This window comes from Salpingoeca rosetta (genome assembly GCF_000188695.1).
Source record: "Salpingoeca rosetta unplaced genomic scaffold supercont1.43, whole genome shotgun sequence".
Taxonomy (NCBI): Eukaryota; class Choanoflagellata; order Craspedida; family Salpingoecidae; genus Salpingoeca; species Salpingoeca rosetta.
This window is the reverse complement of record NW_004754891.1, coordinates 208,061-230,560: the sequence shown is the minus strand read 5'-3', so window position 1 is coordinate 230,560 and position 22,500 is coordinate 208,061. Positions and strand designations below refer to the sequence as shown.

At 56.0% G+C, this 22,500-nt stretch overlaps 6 protein-coding genes across 6 annotated transcripts in view; 3 read left to right on the top strand and 3 right to left on the bottom strand.

Moving 5' to 3' along the window:
* PTSG_11336 (uncharacterized protein) overlaps nucleotides 1–505 on the bottom strand; it is a 6,931-nt gene extending 6,426 nt beyond the window's left edge. Inside the window, exon 1 of the mRNA XM_004987638.1 lies at nucleotides 135–505. Coding sequence (XP_004987695.1) covers nucleotides 135–388 — 254 coding nt within the window. The 5' untranslated portion in view covers nucleotides 389–505. The remainder of the gene's footprint in view (nucleotides 1–134) is intronic.
* A 68-nt stretch (nucleotides 506–573) lies between these two features.
* PTSG_11335 (uncharacterized protein) lies at nucleotides 574–9,444 on the top strand (the record flags this gene model as incomplete). The annotated part of the gene is made up of 24 exons (XM_004987637.1): nucleotides 574–861; nucleotides 1,106–1,191; nucleotides 1,378–1,469; nucleotides 1,640–1,722; nucleotides 1,896–2,116; nucleotides 2,381–2,513; nucleotides 2,730–2,803; nucleotides 3,028–3,181; nucleotides 3,461–3,616; nucleotides 3,843–3,944; nucleotides 4,122–4,277; nucleotides 4,417–4,604; nucleotides 4,783–4,846; nucleotides 5,002–5,083; nucleotides 5,224–5,294; nucleotides 5,557–5,955; nucleotides 6,202–6,335; nucleotides 6,557–6,614; nucleotides 6,918–7,022; nucleotides 7,200–7,300; nucleotides 7,514–7,639; nucleotides 8,093–8,959; nucleotides 9,151–9,231; nucleotides 9,339–9,444. 24 exons carry the CDS (start codon nucleotides 574–576, stop codon nucleotides 9,442–9,444), a joined length of 3,927 nt encoding a protein of 1,308 aa, XP_004987694.1.
* A 303-nt stretch (nucleotides 9,445–9,747) lies between these two features.
* Nucleotides 9,748–13,866, bottom strand: PTSG_11334 (uncharacterized protein). The gene is made up of 9 exons (XM_004987636.1): nucleotides 13,662–13,866; nucleotides 12,946–13,377; nucleotides 12,296–12,680; nucleotides 11,810–11,945; nucleotides 11,475–11,561; nucleotides 11,204–11,270; nucleotides 10,951–11,055; nucleotides 10,388–10,731; nucleotides 9,748–10,035 (listed from the first exon to the last, which is right to left on the bottom strand). The coding sequence occupies exons 1-9, from the start codon at nucleotides 13,849–13,851 to the stop codon at nucleotides 9,961–9,963; spliced, it is 1,821 nt and encodes a 606-aa protein (XP_004987693.1). The 5' UTR covers nucleotides 13,852–13,866; the 3' UTR covers nucleotides 9,748–9,960.
* PTSG_11333 (fatty acid 2-hydroxylase) lies at nucleotides 13,863–15,473 on the top strand. Its single transcript, XM_004987635.1, has one exon. It carries the CDS (start codon nucleotides 14,015–14,017, stop codon nucleotides 14,918–14,920), a length of 906 nt encoding a protein of 301 aa, XP_004987692.1. The 5' UTR covers nucleotides 13,863–14,014; the 3' UTR covers nucleotides 14,921–15,473.
* On the bottom strand, nucleotides 15,381–17,278 carry PTSG_11332 (uncharacterized protein). The gene is made up of 2 exons (XM_004987634.1): nucleotides 16,846–17,278; nucleotides 15,381–16,458 (listed from the first exon to the last, which is right to left on the bottom strand). The coding sequence occupies exons 1-2, from the start codon at nucleotides 16,940–16,942 to the stop codon at nucleotides 16,187–16,189; spliced, it is 369 nt and encodes a 122-aa protein (XP_004987691.1). The 5' UTR covers nucleotides 16,943–17,278; the 3' UTR covers nucleotides 15,381–16,186.
* A 6-nt stretch (nucleotides 17,279–17,284) lies between these two features.
* The window catches only part of PTSG_11331 (uncharacterized protein), a 5,632-nt gene continuing 416 nt past the window's right edge, over nucleotides 17,285–22,500 (top strand). Inside the window, exons 1-6 of the mRNA XM_004987633.1 lie at nucleotides 17,285–17,765; nucleotides 17,940–18,018; nucleotides 18,243–18,327; nucleotides 18,480–18,739; nucleotides 19,038–19,875; nucleotides 20,102–22,500. The exon at nucleotides 20,102–22,500 is cut by the window's right edge and continues 416 nt beyond it. Coding sequence (XP_004987690.1) covers nucleotides 17,381–17,765; nucleotides 17,940–18,018; nucleotides 18,243–18,327; nucleotides 18,480–18,739; nucleotides 19,038–19,875; nucleotides 20,102–22,500 — 4,046 coding nt within the window. The 5' untranslated portion in view covers nucleotides 17,285–17,380. The remainder of the gene's footprint in view (nucleotides 17,766–17,939; nucleotides 18,019–18,242; nucleotides 18,328–18,479; nucleotides 18,740–19,037; nucleotides 19,876–20,101) is intronic.

Sequence of the window (22,500 nt, the reverse complement as noted above, 5' to 3'; positions counted from 1 at the left end):
ACACACACACACACACACACTCGCAAAGACACACACACTCACACACACCCGCTCACTCACTCACAAACGCACACACACACACACATTCACCCATTCACTCGCTCACAAAGACACACACACACACACTGCCATACGTGGTGGTCTTGCCCGCGTCGATGTGTGCCATGATGCCAATGTTGCGGATGAGCTCAAGGTGCTCGTCGGCGCCAGCCTGCTGGCCCGTCGCTGCCGCTGCTGCTGCCTGCTTGTGATGCTTCTTACTCCTAGCCACCACGCCGCGGGACAATCCCCGCCGCGCATTCATCACTGCAGCCACTCCCCATCGCGCACACCTGCCCAGCAACAACCTCCCACCACCACCACCACCAAGCAACACGTTCATCATCATCGCCAGCCAGTGTGCAATCGAATCATCAACGCAACGCGAAAAAACGGATACACTCGTCGTTGTTGTTGTTGCTGTTGTTGAGGGTGTTGTTGTAGTTGCGAGGGAGCGAGAGTCGTGTGTGCGAGAGTGCGAGTGTGTGAGCGTGTGTGTGGTGTGAGAGGAGGGGCGACGCATCCCCTCTGGCCATGTCATACGATGTGGAGCGGCGGCTGCGCGAACGCCTTGAGAAGATGCTGGGCGGGCACAACGAGATCCGCCACCGCTTCTACGATGGCATTGCAAAAGAATACCACACCGATGTCCTCTCCAACACATCGGTCGCTGCCAACGCTGACGGCGAAGACCAGGAGGACCGCGACGCAAGTGGCGCTGTGCGGCACACGGAGCAGCGCAGGGCATCGGCGCCCATGTCAACGGCAGAGCAAGCCAAGCTCAGCACCCAAGTGGAATACGTCGTCGTCGGAGGCAAACAGGTGCAATGACATGCTGTGCTATGGCTGTTGTTGTGTCGTGCCTTGGAAACGTGCTGCGTAGTGGTGTGGGTCTTGTTGTGCAAGTACGCTGTGATGGCAAGCGCATGCTTGCGTGTGGCGTGTGCTTGTCTGGCTGCGACTCGATCCTGCCACAAGCCACCCAGGGAAAGGTCTTTCCAACTCACTGACACCTGCTACCTGTTTGGTCTTGCTGAATGCTGTGTCACCGTGGTTGTGCGTGTAGGTGGTGACGAAGCTGAAGACACCCATGCATCGCAAGACGGTCCTTCCACAGGAACGAGATACCAACACGCAACCGCAGCCCAGATGGTGTGGTTCCCTGAGCTGCCACTCTGCTCGTGACGTGCCTCGCCTTCTCGCTACGCCTGGCCATTCCATTCGTCCCGTTTTTTCCCCACGTCACACAAACACACAAGCTGACACACACGCACACACCGTCCCCCCCCCCCACTTTCCCTTAACGTGTGCCCGCACCCTGTTGACGGCTTCACGCAGGCCAACGGACATTGATATGGTGTATCCTGCGCCCTCGTTTCCATACTACAACGCCCCTGAGCCTGAGCCATTCCACCAACGCGCTGACCCAGGTGCGTGTGTGCATGTGTCTGCTGTGAGTGTTTGTGTGTGACTCGTTGCTGCTGTGAGACAGCCCTTCCTTCCCGGTCGTGCTCACGCGCCTTCATGTGCTTCGCGCACACACACACACACACACGCACACACACACACCCTCCCCCTTCTTCTCCTGCGTCTGCAACAGGGTACGTGGAGCGACTGCGTGTGCGTCTGATTCGCGGAACCGGCCCAGTCGTGTACGAGCGCCGCATCAGCCCTGCACCACAGGTCAACCCTCTCATGCACACCATGGAACCTGCAGCCTGTTGGCGTCATCGCGTCGCTGCCTCATGAGTCTACCATCTACACACACATACACACACGCACATTTTCACGCACGAACACGCTTATTCACACACTCACTGTGACCACTATCGCTGCTGCTGCTGCTGCTTCCGCAGTTCCTGCCATCACGCGTGCGTGAATACACACCCATTTCAGAGGAGAGCGATACCCTGAACGCAATCAACGGTGACAATGGATCCAACGGCGCATTGCGTCATGCAGTGGATGCGGACGCCGGGTCCGGTGCTGTTGCGTCGAGTGGAGCAGCTGGCGATGAGGACCATCTGCACTTCGACTCCTGTTTTGAAAGCGGCAATCTCCAAACAGCCACAAAGATGTATGCTTTGTTTGTGCGGTGTGTGTGTGTCTGTCTGTCTGTCTGTCTGTGCGTGCGCACGTGTGTGTGTGTGTGTCTGTGTGTTTCCACGTGGCTCTTGATCTGCCTTCTAGCTGCCTCACTGCTTGCGTTGTTATGGTATCTGAGCACACTTGCCTACTACGCATCCGTGAACACTCACGTCACCTCTCTGCACATCATCATCATCATCATCATCATCGTCATCATCATCATCATCATCATCATCATCATCATCATCATCAGTGGGCCGACGGAGTACATGCTTGACCTGTCCACCGACTTGTACACGACACGACACACGCAGTGGTTCTTCTTCCGCGTCACCAACATGAAGGGAGGCGAGACGTACACGTTCAACATCATGAACCTCCTCAAGGTGATCCTGGGCTAGACATGCTGATGGTCGCATCCCCTGTGTGCGCGTGTGTGTGCACGCGTGCATCCATTGTTCTGTTGTATGCAAGCCTTCCTTGCTGCTGCGCCTTCACGCTTTCACACATACTTGCTCACACACACACACACACACACACACACACACACACACACACACACACACACACACACACGGCTACCAACCAACCCACCCACCCAGTCTGACAGCTTGTACAACCACGGCATGCAGCCCGTGGTGTTCTCCGGCCACCTCTACAAATCACGACAAATCGGGTGTGAAATTGTGAAATGTTTGGAGGGGGAAGCGATCAAAGGCAGAGACGCAGAATGCACACCCACACACGCACACACAACAACAACAACAACAACAACAACAACAACAACAACAACAACAACAACAACAACAACAACATACACATGGTCATTGGTTGCGTCTTCATGTGCTCATTCCTGACACTCACCGCTTCCCCACTGCACTGTGGTTTGCTCGAGTACAGGTGGCATCGTGGTGGTGACAACGTGTGCTACTTCCGCAATCACGTGAATGTCAACGATACAGATCGCCACCACTACACGCTGTCCTGGACATTCAAGTTTCCCGCCAACAACGACACCGTCTACTTTGCCCATTGCTATCCGTACACTTACTCCGTACGTGCGCGTGCATGGGTGTGTGTGTGTGTGTGTGTGTTTGTATGTGCACGTGCATGCGTGTGTGTGTGCGTGCGTGCACGTGCGTGTGTGTGTGTGTGTGTTGTGTTTGTATGTGTGCGCGTGCATGCGTGTGCACGTGCGTGTGTGTATGTGTGTATGTGTGTCTTTGTGTCTGTGTCTGTGTCTGTGTCTGTGCCAAGTCCAAACTCCATCGTCCGCACCATTGCCATTCATATGTCACACCATTCCCCCCCCCCCCCTCAAACACCACCACAGGACCTGCAACACTACATCACGGCGCTCATGCAGTCTGAGAGCTCCAAGAACATCTGCCGCCACCGCGTCCTCTGCCGAACACTCGCGGGAAACGTGTGCGACCTTCTCACCGTCACAAACTTCGGTGTTCCGCAGGCGGAGATGGAGACCCGCAAGGTCCGTGCTGGTGTGTGTGCGTTTATGTGCTCATGTGTATGTGTGTGTTTATGTGCATAGGTGTATGTGTGTGTGTGTGTGGTTATGTGCGTAGGTGTGTGTGTGTATTTATGTGTGTGTGTGGGTGTGTGTGTGTATTCATGTGTGTGTGTGTGTGTGTGTGTGTCATGAGTCGTGTCACAGTGTCGTCTCACATCATCATCATCACCACCTCTGGTTGCGTCAGGGCGTGATCATCACGGCGCGAGTGCATCCTGGTGAAACAAACGCATCGTGGATGATGAAAGGATTTCTGGACTTTATCACCGGAACAACAGAGGACGCACAGGTGTGTTGTTTGTGATGCTGCGACACGCGTACAAGAGCATGTGTAACACGTTGACGCAGTGTTCATTGTTGACTCCCCCAACACACGCATACGCACGCACAGACGCATACGCACACACACACATATCCGTGCTCACACCTGTACACACACGCACATATGCACACCTGCATACACCAGCTGCTGCGCGACAACTTTGTGTTTAAGATTGTGCCGATGCTGAATCCTGACGGCGTGATCGTCGGCAACTACCGCTGCTCCCTCGCGGGCGTCGACCTCAACAGGACATACAAGCACACCATCCGCGAGCTCTACCCAACCATCTACTCCGTCAAGGTGTGTCACTTGTTTGTGTATGTGTGTGTGTGTTTGTGTACATGGGTACATGGGTATATGTGTATGTACGACAAGATGCCAATCATGCACTTCTGTTGACGGTTCCATCACCGTCACCGCGCCACCGCCTCTTCGCCAGATTATGATGCAACGGCTGGCACGGGATCGCCCTGTGGTGATGTACTGCGATCTCCACGGGCACAGTCGAAAGCACAACGTCTTCATCTACGGCTGCAACAACAGGACCAACCCAGACAGACTGCTCACCGAACGCATTTTCCCGCTCATCATGCACCTCAACGGACAGGCACACTTCTCCTACAAAAGGTGTAGTTGTGTGTATTTGTGTGTGTATGTGTGTGCGTGTGTGTGCGTGTGCGTGTGTGTGCGTGTGCGTGTGCGTGGGTGTGGGGGTGGGGGTGGGGGTGAAGGCGTGGGTGGATGTGTTTGCCGCCCGATATTTCCTTGCGACAACCCTGCTCATTCATGTTCTGGGTGTTGACAGCTCCAAGTTCAGCGTCAAGAAATGCAAAGAGTCGACGGGCCGTGTTGTCACGTGGAGGGAGCTGGTGAGTCATCAATGGCATCATCGCACGTTTGTACCAATGCTACTTGATGCTTGTTGTCCGCTCGTGCGTGACACACACGCTTGTTATGTATTCATGACACACACGCACATTCACGCACATCCACGCACATCCGCGTACATACACACATGCTACAGAACATTGTGAATGCGTTTACGATGGAGGCGACATTCTGTGGCAGTACCATGGGGCGGCTCAAGAAACGCCAGTTTCGACCATGTGTGTGTGTGTGTGTGTGTGTGTGTTTTGGGTGGTTGAGACAGAGAGAAAGCATGAGAGTGCGGGTGTTGGTTGGGCGATTGGTACTTGATTCGCACATGCACCCACACGATGTGTTGTCGTTCATGATTCGTGTGCAGGCGACTTTGAGGAACTTGGTGAGATATTCTTCGACTCGCTGCTTGATTACTGCGACCCGGACCAAGCTAAGGTGTGCACACTTGTGCATGGACGGCTGCACGACTGTGCGCATGTGTTTGTGTGTGTGTGCGTGTGTGTGTGTGTGTGTGTGTTTGTGTGTGTGTGTGTGTGTGTTTGTGTGTGTGTGTGTGTGTGTGTGTGTGTGTGTGTGTGTGTGTGCTCGTTCATTGTCGCCATTGCTGCGTCGTCACACTTCACCACCACCGTCATCACATGCGCAACTGTTCTCTCTCAGCACATCTCACCCTTCACTGCCTTGTGTGCGTGTGCAGACGAACCTGCTGTGGTCGCGTCTGCGATCAGAGGCGATGCAGCGGGGTGCGGATGTGCACACGGGCGCCTCCGGCCTCAGCGCCCTCCTCGCTGACCCGGCCAACAACGACGACGACGAGGACGACTCGCCAGGGTCAGACAGCTCCCCGTCGGAAGGCGAGACGGAGAAGGCAGAGATCCGCTTCCGGTTTGGCGAGCGCGCCCTGCACGACGCTGCTGCGAAGAAACAGGCAGGATTGCGTTTGCAGCTGCTGCGGCGCGCAGACTCGGAGCCCTCGGTGCTGGCGGGGGGCAAGAAGACGGGCAGTGCAGGCAAGGGCAAGACGCGCAGGAAGAAGAAGAAGAAAACAAAGGGGAAACACAGACCACCCGAAGACTTTCCAGGTAACTGGCGGCGTGTGTGTGTGTGGGGGGGGTGTCTGTGTGTGTGTGTGTGTCTGTGTGTGTGTGTGTGGGGGGGGGGTCTGTGTGTGCATGTGCGCCATGGTGTTGTATTGCATGTCTGTATGTCTGCCTGCCTGTGATGTACGATGTAAGCACGTTGACGTTGTTTCATGCGACACGATGCACGTTTTTCGCCTGTCACTTTTCACCCACCACCATCCACACGCTTCATCTTGTTCGTTGTCATCAACACAACAGAGGATGCCGATTCGGAAGACAATGATGACGACGACGATGATGACAATGATGACAATGAGAGTGAGGGTAGCGGGCGCATGTCACGCTCATCGAGTGCGAGCGCGTTCGCTTCAACACCGACACGCCGCCGCCGCAGGTCCAGCATGAGCAGGTGTGTGTGTGTGTGTGTGTGTGTGTGTGTGTGTTTGTTTGTTTGTTTGTTTGTTTGTTTGTTTGTTTGTTTGTTTGTTTGTTTGTTTGTCTGTTTGTTTGTTTGTTTGTTTGTTTGTTTGTGTGTGCCTGTGTGTGTGTGTGTGTGTGTAACGCGTGTCCCTGTTGAACTGCTTCCAAGATTCACATGACCTTTCTTGGTTGCAGTCGCCTCCGCGAGAAGTACAAGCGCCTCTCCAATCGCGGCATTCCAACATTCGCAAACGTATGCGCACGCAACACCCCGTGTCTCCTCCTGCACCGCTGTGACATGCTCTGAAGATTGCGCTTCCCCTCCCAACCATCACCACCACCACCAACCAACAAATACCATGCACTTCAACCTCACCAACAACAACAACAACAACTACTACTACTACTACTACAACAACTACAACTACAACTACAACTACAACTACAACTACAACTACAACATCATCATCACCATCATCATCATCATCATCATCATCATCATCATCATCATCATCATCATCATCATCATCATCATCATCATCATCATCATCATCAGGATCGCGTTGCTGCCCGCGCCGCCCGCAAGAGCGCAGCGGTTCATCGCGATGACGACGGTGACAGCAGACGCCCTGCTATCACTGAAATCTCCCCATCCGTCCTGGTGCGTGTGTGCAAATATCACGTGCGTGTGCGTGTGTTAACCCGTGTGGTTATGCGGCGTTGCACAGCTGTAGCATCCTCTCTCTCTCTCTCTCTCACCCCCACGTATCCTTCCCCTCCCCATCATTTTGACATCACGCCCTCTTGCCCATGTGAAACCCCTCCTCCCGTTTTGCAGGATTTTGTGTCGTCTGGGGATGAAGTGCGGTCAACGCGCTCAGCGTCCATCGGATCACCGACTGCAATCACAAACGCAATTTCTGGCCGAAACAACAACAGGTGAAGTGTGAGCCATGGCTCATGTCATGCTGGTGGACTCAATAAGCTGCCTCGCATCTGTACAGCTGAGCCGGTGGTTCACACACACACACTCTCTCTCTGCCTTGCTGGCTCTCTCCCTCTCACTTGCACGCACGCACACTCTCTCGCTCACACGCACGCACACTCTCTCACTCTCTCACTTCCTTCCCCCCCCCCTCTCTCTCACCACAGCTGCCGGTCGTATGCGTCGAGTCCGCGAATGGGCCGCAGCGGACTGGCGACGAGCGTGCGCGCAGAGTCGCTCAGCCCAAAGCTACTGGCCAGGGGCCTCTCACCCGCGGCCAAGCACGTCGGTGGGTGGGGCACTGCTGCTGCATACACGCACAAATGCATACACATACATATGCATACACACGCACACACGCACACACACATACACATGCACGAGCGCATGTACGCATGTGTGTGTATAAGTTTGGAGTGTACGTACGCTCGTTCACCCTTGTCTATCCGCCATCATTTTGGTTTCGCAGACGGGAGCACAGAAGACCTGACGGAACTCACTTCATCGCAACAGCAGCAGCATCACCACCATCCACAGCCACCGAACAAACAGCAGCAGCAGCAGCAGTTGGGTGGAGAGGCGGCTGGCAACGACAGTGGAAACAGTGGAGGCCATCATGAGCGGATGAAGGCAGGCGAACTTCCAACGCGTGCGCGCAGCAGGATGAGCAGTGCAAGTGCACATGTTCGTGGCGGCTCAACAAGCAGCATCGTGCCTGCATCATCGCTCACTCACATCCATCGAAGCATGAGCTTCACAGCACAGGTACAACAACACACGCACGAAGACGATGACGACGAGGCGTCACACCCGCCGCCACAACGCCACTTGAGCACGCAGTTCCTGCAGCTTGACGTTGATTTCGATTCACAGCGAAAAGGAGCGCGCCAACCGCATCCGCCGTGGTACGACAACACCCATCTCCAACGCCAGGGCTCGCACCACCAGCACTACCAGCACCAGCATCGTGAGACGAGTGTGGCTGCGATGACCATGAGCCACGCCGACATGCAGTGGCACTCGAGTCACCAGCACATTGATGCGCAGTTCTCGGAGGATGTGCGTGTGCTGCATGCCATGTCGTCGTCATCGTCGTTTTCCCACACCAGTCGGCGCACGTCTCGATCCAGCAGGCGTGGCGCAGGTTTGCAGCAGCACGTGCACCATACTCCCTCGCACCACCACAGCCAACACAGCCAACAACAGCAGCAGCGGGGCGCTGGTGCAACGAGGTGGCATGTTGCAGAGTCGCGTGTGTCTGGCAGTCGCAGTCAGCACACTGTCACGTCGACACACCGCACTGCTGCTCCACAGACGCGCGTGCGTGCGTCGTCTGCGCGTGTGTCGCCAGCGAGATCGCGGCGTGCCGGCAGCAGCAGCAGCATCGGCGATACAAGGGTGAGGGACAAGGACAGAGAAAAGGACAGGCTGAAACAACGTGATCACACGAAAGCAACAGCGACAGCGGAGGCAACGACAGCAACGACAGCAACGACAGCAAGAGCAACGGATGGCGGAGACGACGCGAGCACGTGTTCGAGTGGCCGGAGCGGTTCACGACGGCGCTCTCGATCTGTGGAAAAATTGCCCATCGAGCACGAACCAGCGCACAGGTGCAATTTCCGTGCTCCAGTGTTTGTGTGTTGTCTGTGTCTATGTGTCTGGGTGCGTGTATGTGTGTGTGTGTGTGTCTGTCTGTCTGTCTGTCTGCCTGTCTGTCTTCCTCTTCTTGTGCACAACGTTCGTTGCGGCTTTCTGCTCTCATGCGGCAGTGCGGTTGGCTCCTCCTCCTCCTCCTCTGCAGACCGTACCCTGCTGGCACGCTGAGCTCTCTCTACGAAAACAAGTTTGGACACGTCCACCCTCGCGAGGACTTGCGCGAATCGTACGTCAGCAAACCCAAGCACTCGTGCTTGTACATCCACCACACTGCACAAGGCTTCACTCACTCACTCACTCCCTCACTCACTCCCTCACTCACTCTGTGTTCAGGTCGGCTCGTCGTGTACACACGGGTCTGTTGCAGCGGCAGCAGCAGGTTGCGCAGGATGAGGGCACGCGCCACGCTGGCGACCACCCAACAGCACGCCGCGAGTAGCACGCACCCACGAACGCCAATTGTGGCATGCACTGATGTGATGTGATGCCGACTTTGGCATCCGATGCTGATCGCTGGTGTGAAATTTTGGCAGCAGAGATGATACGAGGGAGGGTTTGTGATGCACAGAGAGAGAGAGAGAGCGTGTGTGTGTGTGTGTGTGTGTGTGTGTGTGTGTGTGTGTGTGTGTGTGTGTTTGTGTGTGTGTGTGTGTGTGTGTGAGGTGTACGCGCACGCGCACACATGCGAGTGAGTGGTTGACTGGTAACATGACTGTTCTGAGGATACGAATGCCAACGTTGTGTTCGCGGATCGCTTTGATGAATGAATGCACATCTTGATTGTTCTTGTTGATTGAAGATAGCAGTAACACAACGCTCCAACATTAAACAAACCAAGCTTCGCCAGCCACATTGGTAATCCAGTGTAACAGTTCAAGGCTGCGAAGCAATGTGATTGACAGCAAACACTCCGGGTGTTTGCATGTGTATCGCTCAACCATCCCCGCGTTCTCTCTCACTCCTCAAACACATGCACGAGGGTCTTCTTGTTGACTTTTCCCATTGCATTTCTGGGAATCTCGCTCACAACCTGTGCATGCGTATGCGTGTGTATGTGTGTGTGTGTGCGCGTGTGCGCGTGTGCGCATACGTGTGTACGTTTGTGTGTGTGGGTGTATGTGTGGGTGTGCGTGTATGTGTGTGTGTGTGTGTGCGTATACGAGTGTAAGTTTGTGTGCGTGTGTGTGTGTGTGTGTGCGTGTGTGTGTGGATGGATGGATGGGTGAGCAGTTAGTTCGAAGGGTAAACATGCGCAGGACACACAAACGTACACACATACACAATTCACACATACACGTGTACACATACACACTCACACACCACACACATACACACACACTCACACACTCACACACATACACACATACACACACAATGCGCACCTTAAGGAGCCGCGGGCGCTTGTAAACTGTCAGTCGGTTCTCCAGCGCAGCGTTCAACCGCTCCAGTGTAATCTCATCACCATCACCATCACCATCACCATCACCATCACCATCACCAGTGGACGGGACAATGATGGCACCAACAATCTGACCCATGTCCTCATCAGGAACGCCGACAACTGCGCACTCCTGCACGAACGACAGCGCAAGCAATTCCCTCTCAATCTCCAGAGCGGACAGCTTGTACCCGCCAACCTTCAATATGTCCGCGCTCATGCGACCAAGGACTGCGTATGAGTCAACAGAGGGGTCGTAACGCACGCGGTCACCCGTCTTGAAGTAGCCTGTATGTGGCATGGTCATGTGCGGTTGTATTGATTGGTGGTGATCGGTGCGGCAATTAGTGTGGACTGATGTGGATTGATGGATGGTAAGGAGTGGTGCTCGTGGTCAGTAACACCAACATTCGAGCCAAATGAAACATCACACAAACACACAGCCTGAGTCGCAAGCGTCTACACACGCGCACATGCGCGCAGAACACTTCTGACACAAACACGAACCTTCATCATCAAACTCCTTTCGCGTTGCTTCCTCGTTGTTGATGTATTCGGCAAACACATTCGGGCCTAAGACCCTCAGCTCCCCTTCAACAGTGTCACTACCATCTGTCGTGGTATGTGTGTGTGTGTGTGTGTGTGTGTGCGCGTGCGCATGAACACTATTTGTCGGGCGAGTGCACGTGCGTTCGTCGACTCCTCCGGCATCGCCCAACCATCCGTCCAACCATTCATGTATGCATGCAACCAAGCGTACCTGTGACCTGTGGACGGCGTAACGTTTTCAGCTCTTCTCCAAGCGATTCCAAACGCGTTCGGTCAACCTGTCACCATACACACACAATGAGGGCAGGCGGTTACGACACGTGAGCATGCATGTGTGCGTGCATGTATGGTTGTGGGTTTGTGAGCGAACGCGCATACGAAGTTCCCAGTTGGCCAGCACCATATGTGGCACTTGCACACACACACACACACCCTCTCTCTCTCTCTTTCCCGTCATCATCATCGTCATCGTCATGGCGTACGCTGGGGCGGGTGGCGAGTTTCGTCCAGTCCAAAGAAAAGTCCGCAGCTCGGCAGTCGTACGTGCATGCGCCGTCATCACCAACAATCTGCGAGGCAAGGAGAAGAGAGAGAGAGAGAGTGTGTGTGTGTGTGTGAGTGTGTGAGTGTGTGTGTGTGTGTGTGTGTGTGTGTGTGTTTGTGTGTGTGTATGATGCACACGTGTGTGAATACAAGTACGACAACACTCAACCCTGACACGCACGCACGCACAAAAAAAAACGATAACCTGTCCCCACCAACATCACCACCATCACCATCACCGCCACCAATGTCACCATTGTGCATTGCACCACACCTTGACGCGAACGTTGTTAAAGGGACGACCAACGAAACCAGGGATACGGGGCCCGTCATATGGGTTGCCAAGCGCCATCCCAATCTCAGTCATCCCATACCGCTCCAGCAGTGTGTGCCCAGAGATTTCCTGCCACCTGCCAGTTGAAGCAGTGGAAGGGGGGAGGACGACAGTGGGGGTGAGAGGGATTGATGTAATTGATGTGATTGATGTGATTGATGTGATGGATGTAACGGATGTGGTTCAACCCCAACGCGCGCGACACATTGGCACACGTCTCGATGGGAGGTACAACAGCGCTTGCCACACACAGACACACACACGCACACACAGAGCACACACGCACGCACACACACACACACACACAACACGCACGCACGCATACACACACAACACGCACGCATACACACACACACACAACACGCACGCGTACACAGTACACACACATACACAGCGCGCACACACACACACACATACACAGCGCACCTGTGCATGACGGGGTCTGGCAGGGCGGCGGATCCGCTCACCATGAGATCAACGCGATCACACGCGCGGCGAAACGCGGCCTGCTCTTCGGCCGTGCGCGTGTCGTACTCGCGGATAAGGCGGTTGTAGATGGTGGGCACCGCCATGAACTTGGACGGCGCAGGCCTGGTGGTATCAAGGAGGCGGTTGTACACGGCGCCCGCATCAAACCTGGGGATCATTTCGCATGTGGCGCCCGCAGCAAGCGCGCACAGGAGCACGTTCACCACGCCGTGCACGTGGTGCAGCGGAAGGAAGTTGAGGATGTAGTCCGAGGGCTTCCATCTCCAGGCCGAGAGCAGGTTGCCCACGTGGTGCTCCAGGTTATCATGCGTCAGCAGCACACCTGATGTGGGTGTGTGGGAGGGGGAATGGCAGCCGTGTCGTGAGAGAATGCTAAAGATTGCAGCGGAGAGCGTTGCTGCTATCCCACGCATAAAGTGGCAACACGCACATTCACACGCTCGCACACACACACACGTTCGCACACACACACACACACACGTTCGCACGCGCACACACACACACACACACACACACGTTCGCACGCGCGCACACACACACACACACACACACACACACACACACACAAAATTGCACGCACGCATTACCTTTTGGACGACCCGTGGTGCCGCTTGTGTAGATGATGAGCGCACCCGAGTCACCAGCATCGGTTGGCGAGCCGTCCACGCGCTTCGAGGAGGCCAACATGTGCAGCAGGTGCTCATCGCCAGTGCGAATGAGCTCTTGGATGGGAGGCGATGTGACAACAGGCACGGCCGTGTCGTTTTCCGTGACAACGGAGGATGATGAGAGCAAGGACTCTGGCGCATCGCCCGGCTGCGTGAGAAGGACGCTGGAATCGGAGTTGCCGACGATGTAGCTGATGTCTTTCGATGTATGCGCGGAGCTGAGAGGGACGCATGTGCCGCCAGCCATCCACGTGCCGAGCATGGTGACCACATACCCGACGGACGGCCTCACCAGTGTTGCCACTGCGGGGGCAGTCTTTTGGCCCAGGTCCTGCCCCTCGCTTCCACCCGCTGCCCAAAGCCAATCAAGGGGCCGTGTCACCAAGAGAGAACAAAGGGAATACAATGAAGTGATGGTGATGGTGATGGTGATGGTGATGGTGACGGACAAACAGGGCAATGGAACAAGAGTTGAGCAGGTTGTGATTCGGTTAATCAAATCGTTCACACACACACACACACACACACACACACACACACACATCAGCCCACAACACATACACACACCAACATGCACACACACCAACAAACACAAACAAACACAAACAAACGGATGCACGTACACGCGCACTCACGAAGCCAGGATGTTTTGAGGTTGTGACTGACGGCAGCGCTGGCTGCCAAGATGTCACGATAGGAGTAGGCCTTTCCCCTCGCGGCGGCACCGGCACCGGCACCGTGTGCAGCAGTGGAAGCCGTGTCCACCACTGCCACGGTGTTGCTCAGGCGATGCGAGCCAAAGGTGGTGAGCAGCCTCCGCCACATCTCGCCGTTCTCGACACCACAAATTGATGAACGGCTTCGTGCGCTTGCTTCTTGCTTCCGCTTGTCCTTCACACCACACCGTACCAACACACCAACATCCACGTCTCAATGTCCGCACGTCTCGCTTTCCAGCAGCCCCACATATCATCACACATCACAAGGCATGGCCCCGCCTTCGCCTGCACCTGCGGCGATGGGGAGAACCGGAGCAGCAAGGATGACGACAACAGCAACAGCAGCACCAGCAGCACCAGCAGCACGGGCAGCAGAAATGGCGAATCGTGACGGGAAGAAGGCGCAGCTTGATGAAGGCCTTGGCGTCGTGGACATGAAAGGGCCCATGGTGCCGCAAGTGGCAAAGCTTGGCGACAAGTACTGGGAGTGGGTGCACAAGCCCTCGGCGCAGCGCAGCTACAGGCTGTTTGCCGGCGATCTGTATGAGTTCTTCTCGTGGACGCCGTGGTGGGTGATTCCCATTGTGTGGGTGCCCATCATCACCGCGCTGTCCATGGACGCGCTCGGCCGCCTGGACTGGAGCATGTCACCGCTGGCACTGGTGTCGCCGGCCATGGTGTCGACGCAGGTGCTGGCGCTGTGGCCGTTCCTCGGCATCTTCCTGACCGGGATCCTCATGTGGTCCTTCCTGGAGTACTGCCTGCACAGGTTCCTGTTCCACATCATCCTGTTCCCCGGCACGGCGTTTGGCATCCAGTTCCACTTTATCCTGCATGGGCAACACCACAAGTTCCCGCTTGACCGCGGGCGCCTGGTGTTTCCGCCGATGGCGGGCCTCATGATGACGGCGCCGTTCTACCTCGTCTTCCACCTCACCATGGCGCGCGAGGTGGCCAACGCCCTCACGGCGGGAGCGCTGCTCGGCTACATTGCCTATGACCTGACGCACTACTACCTGCATCACGGCCGCCCAAGCACGGGCTACTTCCAGCGCCTTAAGCGGCATCACATGCAACACCACTACCGCCACTCCACCCTTGGATTTGGCATCTCCAGCAAGCTCTGGGATTTTCCTTTCGCCACCCTCACGCCATCGTCGGCCACCAGAACATAACTTGCGTGTGTCGCGGTGTGTGTGTGTGTGTGTGTGTGTGTGTGTGTGTGTGTGTGTGTGTGTGTGTGTGTGTCGTGGTGTGTTGTGGTGTGTAACGTATGTGTGTGCGTGTGTCTGTCTGTGTAACGTATGTGTGTGCGCGTGTCTGTCTGTAACGTATGTGTGTGCGCGTATCTGTCTGTGTAACGTATGTGTGTCCGCGTGTGTGTGTCTGTCTGTCTCTGTCTCTGTCTCTGCCTCTGTGCGCTCGCCCCTTCTTCCCATCCGTTCCTGTTTGTTCCCCTTCCACCACATGCGTCTGATGAACATGTTATGATCGACCCACATGCGCCATGGCAGTGCTGCTCTCCCTTGTCTTTGTTCCTGTACTCTTACCCACTGCCACAGTGTCCCAACCACACACACACACACACACACACACACACACACACACACACACACACACACACACACACACACATGTGCACGACTATTGGGTGTCGACTCTTAGTTATACTCTCTGTGAACAGCCTTACACACTGACACCAAAACAAATGAATGGAAAGAAGGAAAGAAAGAAGCAAATGCTGATGAGAAAGAAGGGAGGAACACGGTGGGGTGTCTGACAAACCAGTGCCTCCCATCATCGGCGCGAGAACATGCAAGGGGACAACGAAGAACAGGAAGCAAAGCGAACAAGTGGGGGGGGGGTTGATAGACGCAACTGCAGCTAATGTGAAGGAAGGAATTCCGGCAAGGGGGAGACAAAGGAGGGACGATGAAACTTCACACACACACACACACACACATACACGAAGCTGCGTGTGGACTTGCACGGCAACGCCATGTGTGTGTGTGTGTGTGTGTGTGTGTGTGTGTGTGTGTGTGTGTGTGTGGTTGTGGCGCGCGGACGATGAAGGAATGGACAGGCAGTGAAAGAAACAGTTGGAGGGAGCGATGACAGGAGCAGAGACGGTGAAAGAAAACACGACGACAGCGGGCGAGTAACAAACATCATCAATCCGCGTTACAGCGAACGGACACGAACAGCAGCAACACCACAGCATTACACCACCACCACACGCTCAGAGCACCACCGGAACACTGACACAGAACAGTTCACATCGCGTGACACACGATAGGCCACACTGGCAAGGCCCTCACGACACACCCGACAACCAGGGCGCACTGTACAAAGAACCGCCCACACACACACACACACACACACACACACACACACACACACACACACACACACACACACACACACAACGATGGGCGCAGGGGTCAGTGCCTGTCTGCTTTGGCCTTTTGTCTGCATGTGTTGTTGAGGTGTTCCGCCCACTTCTGGCACTCTGCCGCTGTGTCGCAGTAGATGTGGTATGTCCGCTGGTTTGTTGGCAGGGAGAACCTGCAAGATTGCGGCGCATCCCGTGGCCACGATGTCAGCAACTCTGTTGTCTCTCCCTGGCACACATCCACAAAGTCCTCAATCACGCCCTTGAAGCCATCCCTCGGGTACACTTTGGAGTTGTTGATGGCATAGTAGTACAGCCGCCCTATCGCAGATAATAGTGTCATTGGAAAGGAGGAAGGAAAGGAGGGCATCGAGTGCAGGGAGTGTTAATAAGAGCGAAGAAAGTGAAGGGTGTGTTGTGTAAAGAGGTAGCAAAGAGCAGAGGGGAAAGTGTTGGCCACGGAGGTCACTTCATGTGAAGGTGGGCACAGCACGCACCCCCCCCCCCAGAGCGAACGACAAACTCACTCACAAACACACACGCACCACACGCACTTACTCGCACACACATACACAACACACACACGCACGCAACACACGCACGTACTCACACACAAACAACACATACAGACACCACCCCAGCACACTCGCGCACACGCGCGCAAAAGCACACCACATCCCCACACACAACGGGCTGATTCATGCTTACCATCTGTTCTCAAGATCATCCATCTCCGCTTCCAGTTTTTCACGACGCCACCTTGCTTGTAGCAGGGGCCTTGGAACACGATGCCTTCTTCCTCCATGTTGCGCGGTGGACGACACAGCCCCCAAGAAGATGAAGAAAACGGGAAGCACGAAGCTACGACAACCCACAAGTTAAACTCGCAGAGAAGAACTGCCTGCACAGCCTCGCCTCACAACCTCAGCGAAGGCAGACAACACAAACAAGGACAACACGTCTGTTGCGTACACGTTGAAGTATGAAGAGACGCGCGTGGGAAGTGATGCGGGTGTGAGATGAAGAGGGGGCGATGAAGGAGATGCGTGCGACACGACAAGCAACAAGCAAGCGATGCGCGCTGTGCGTTCTGCTGTTTCTTGTGTTGGAGGGTGAGATGGATTTGGTGGATGCACTATTTGTAGGACAACTGTCCTAAATCTAGGACGCACTGCTAACGGCACAAAGACAAGAAGGCAGGCCAACCAACCAGGACACCAAGCAAGCAAGAAGGGAGCGAGTGATGGTGGGTGGTGAGCTGTGTGGGTGCCTGCGGCTGCTGGTGTCTGTGTCCGACTTTGAGAACATTGATCTGTTTGAAAAGGGCACGTACTCTGTGCGCGTACGTGTGGTGAGCAACGCAGCTCGGCCGCAGCAGCTGCAACAGCTAAACAAGCCCAAAGGGGCGCACGCGCGCACGGATCAGCAACACCACCCCCAGCACCAACAGCAACAACAACAACAGCAGCAGCCTCTTAGTTGCCCCAATGCTGTGTCCACGCTGACTGGCCTTTTTGCCTCGTGTAAGGACAAGCGGCCGCTCAACACTACGGATGCGCCCGTCCTTGCTGATGCCCTACCCATCGAAAGCCCACGTCGACGCAACCTCGCCCTCGAGTTTCGCTGTGGTACGTGCAGTATGTGTGTGGGCGGGTGGGTGTGTGTATGTGGGTGTGGGTGTATGTGTGTTTGTCTGAGCGAGTGCGCTTTCCTATGCCAGTTCAAACAGTGGCTAAGTTTGCGTGTGACTGTCTCACCTCACCTCACTATCACGACGTTCACACACACACCACCACGACCAGGCCACTTTCCTGGCTCGGGCCGGCTTGTTCCAAGCAGCCCGTCGTCCATCACAATGGAGACCAAGACGTTTTTTGTCAAGTGAGTGTGCTTGAGCCAACGTTTCCTGATGTGATGTGGCCCACATATGACAACCACCTGTGCCTTTTGCATCACCACCAACACATACACTCACTCACTCACTCACTCACTCACTCACTCACTCACTCACTCACTCACTCACTCACTCACTCACTCACTCACTCACTCACTCACTCACTCACTCACTCACTCACTCACTCACTCACTCACTCACTCACTCACAGGTACAAGAGGGACTTTTGCCACTTTGACACAGCGCTGTCGTGCACTGCATTCACGCCGCTACACCACCTTCTCATCCCAAATCACGTGAGTCTTACTTGTGCGTGCGCTCTGCTGACATGTACAAACACGTCCACCCGCACACGTCCACCCGCACACGCTACACAGCTCTGATGCCTCGCACCTCTCAACTCAACACACCCCCCCCCCGCACACATACACGCTGTACATACTGCCAGGCCCCCATATCCATTGTGCTTGAGCTGCTGCTCGCTCGCGAGGGCGATGGTGGCGACGACGCCACTGCAGCAGAGCAGGATGTGCTGGCAACGCGAACCATCAACGTGTGGGGGCTCTCCTGCCTGCAGCGCCTGTGGGCCGACACGGTGGAGTTTGACTTCCTGCACATGTGCGGCGTGAAGGTGATGGTGTCATGTCTTCTCACGGGGATATGCGCCCCAGCGTCACCGTCTCGCCCGCCACCGACGCCGCAGCAAATGTACGCACGATAAACACGATGCTTGGTGGAGGTGGTCGTGATGGCGATGGGTTTGTTGTTGGTGGATGGTGGTAATGTGTGCTTTGTTGTTGTTGGTCTGTGGTTTGTTGGTGGTGGATGGTGGTCATGTGTGTGTGTGTGTGGTATGTGGATGTATTTGCTGGTGGTGACCTGTTAATGTAGTTGCAGGTTGTAACTTGTGTGTGCTCTGCTGCACGAGTCCAGACACCGTCCACTTTGTGGTTCACAGTTGACACGTATGCATGCCTTACTTGTTACTGCTGCACATGTTGTGCAGGAAACGAAGCGAGACACTGCAAGCGCAGCTTGAGGACGCCCTGTTGAACATTGTCACGCCCTCAGAAACGGCTTCCGCCACACCAAAACCCAGCACGAACCCTTCTTCATCAACACCCTCAGCATCAGCATCAATGTCATCATCAGCAACACCATCGACAGCAGAAGCGCCTGTGGTCCGCTTCCATCAGCTCCGGGCGGCGCTCGCTGCTCTCCTCTCCTTCACCGTCACCGCCCTCGACTCGCAGCACGACGTGCACAGCATGCAGCCGCTGCACGGCCAGACCGCAGGATCCAGCACCCGTGCCACCGCCAACTCTTTACCACCACCACCATCATCATCAGCCCCAACACCGGCCCACGTGATCAGCGGCCTGGCCACCGCCCGCGGTGCGCTGTCCGGTATGCTCGAGACACCAGACCTTGACGAGCGCGATGAACACGTGCGCCCGCGACACCACACCGCCCTCGCTGCTACCGGTCGCAATGATGGTGGCGATGGCAGCAACAGTGGTGGCGGTGGTGGTGGTGTGCCCATGTACAGTATTCGTGCCCTCACCACGCAGCTCGTGGACATCTATGAAGCCCTGGATGACGCCGTGCTTGGGCTGCACGTGCTCGGTGCCCACAGCGCGCGGTTGCGCAATTTGGCGACGCGTGCCTGCAGGCAACACATGCATCGGCTGCTGGCGTGCGGCGTGTATTCGCGCGATCTGCCCACTGGACAACTGGTCCTGGAGAGCGCAACGGATTTTGGTGGACACAAGCCGGTGGACCTGGCACAGCTTGTGTTCCGGCAATCATCAGCCATGTACACCAGCAACGCAGCCCTCCACCCAGTGAGTGGTCGTTGTTCTGGTGCTGCTACGAGTGTGTATGTGTGTATGCAAGTGTGCGTACGTGTGTGTGTGTGTGTGTGTGTGTGCGCGCGCGCGTGAACAGTTGCACGCGTATGTGCTTGTGTGTATGCTTGAGTGGTTCCGCGTTTGCCCCATTCCGCTGCTTTATGTGACTTACATCCCACCACCGCCACCGCCGCCGCCGCCACCATCACCGCGTGTTCAGGTGTTTTCAGTTGCAGAAGACGCGACGCGGCCTGACGAGACGGCTGCGCTCTTCATTGAGCGGCTGACGGCGCCGTGGTCCAGCCCGCGCTGCGCAACAACACGCGCATCGTCTCTCTGTTCCACTCGTCCACAGACACCGCGCAAGGGCCCGCCCACACCCGCGCACGCCCCACACCGCGGGCAGCGGCAGGGTGATGGGGATTGGCAGCCAGAGCATTCTGGAAACAGGAGGAGAGAACTGTTTTCAACCAACAGTGACAACGGTCGTGATGAAGATGGTGGTGGTGGCGATGATGGTGAAGGTGAAGGTGAAGATGGCTCGAAGATGATGCTACTGCGGTCCCCAAAACACCACATGTACGGGCGCAACACCACGGCCAAACTGGCAGACACTCGAGGCATTGTCGACCTGGCATACGACGACGACGACGACGATGCTGGTGGTGTTGATGTTGATGATGATGATGATGATGGTCGGGAAAGAGGAAGTGCAAGCCCTGATGACAGTGTGTATGGGTTTCGAGGGCTAGCAGATTTGAACACGACGGTTGCCACGAGCGAGGCGGTGGTGATGGCAAATGATGCGGGTGAAGACGACGACCACACTGGTGTGGATGTGTTTGTCAGCACCAACCACTATGACGCCAACATCAACGACACCAGCGTTCTGGTCGAGCAGCACGATGATAAGAATGACGACGACGACGATGATGATGATGATGATGGTGAAGGAGAAGGTGGTGGCGGCGACAGCTCTGCTGACGCGTCTGATATTGATGTTGACGCCATCATTCTGAGCGGAGACCAATCCGATCACCAACCCCTCGTGCAAACCAACAACAACAACAACAACAACAACAACAACAACAACAACAACAACAACAACAACAAGTATGGTGGTGGTGCACGGCGTGCGAGCGCACATGACAGCGATGCCGCTGGATGCGGGTGCGGGAGTGGGCGGTGGCCGTTTTCGCGCATTCGAAGTTCGCGGCGCAAGAAACGACACAACCGCAAGCATGCCAACAACAACACCCACAAACACCAGCACCACCACAACCACGGCAACCACCACAGTCATGGTACCCACAATCAGCACTACCACCACCATCGCGACCGCGAGCGGCAGCAGCGCGGCAACCCGTACGTGCACGGTGCGCTGCCAGCAACACCAGCACGGGAAGCAGCTGCAGCAGACGGGATGGCCGTGTCACGCAGCATCGACGGTACCAGCACCACCGCTGGACGGGAGGGCGATGCGTCCACAGCCAGCCATCATCATCACCACCGCCACCGCCACCGCCACCGCCAAGCGAGCACTGCATCCGTGGCGTCTGCGGTGAGTTCAGGCGGGCGGCAGCGCAGGACTCCCAAACAGCTTCGCGGCGGCGTTTCAAAAGCTTCCTCCAGAGGTTCACTGCAGGAGCGCGTGCTGATGACGTCACAGGTGCGTGACCCGGTAACGGCGGCGCTGGAGACACTGCCGCTCTCCCCGGCGGCTGCGGATGTGTTGGCGGACACGATGGCCCTCAGAATGGCCCTGTCGGCGCCGTGTGTCACCCTGCCGTCACTCGATGCTGCATCAAACACGACGACAAGCGCCACCAAAGGCACCGAGACAGCCACTTCAACCACAACCACTTCAGCAGCAACAGCAACAACGACCACGCCAGACGTGAGCGCACAGCCTGCCAGCGCCAATGCTGCTGACGTGCGGTTACAGCAATTGCCGTCGGTGCTGCCGGGTGATGTGTTGCGACAGCTGGACACGGGGGAGCGGCACCTCTTTGTGTGTGTGCACGGGCTGGAGGGTAACCAGTACGATCTGCGCAACGTGCGGCTCAAGATTCAGCAGTGGCTGCCTGATGCAACCTTCCTCATGTGGAGCGATGACGACACACACAAGGGCATTCCCCTTCTGGCAGAGAGCTTGATTGTGGCGGTGGAGTCTGCCATGCACAAGCACGACCCGATGCACGTGTCCTTTATTGGCCATTCGCTCGGGAATCTTGTCATCCGCCATGCCCTCTCCTCGCCTCGCCTCGCTGGTTTGTTCGAGGATGGAGGGCACACCGCCAACAGCAGCAACAGCGACAACAACAACGACAACGGTAACGACGCTCATGCAACAACAGCAGCGGCATCATCATCATCATCATCAGCACAATCATCATCATCATCATCAGATTCGAAAGCAAGAGGCGATTTGAGCCGGGCGCGGGCGAGTTTGCTGGACGGCGCTGGCAGCGCTGCCAAGGCCAAACTGCACACGTACATCTCCTTCTGCGGGCCGCACTGTGGGGCGGTGTTCCTGTCTGGGCTCGTCAACACGGGTCTGTGGTTCATGAGCAAGCTCACACGGTCCACCTCCATGCCGCAGCTGCAGTTCAAGGACGC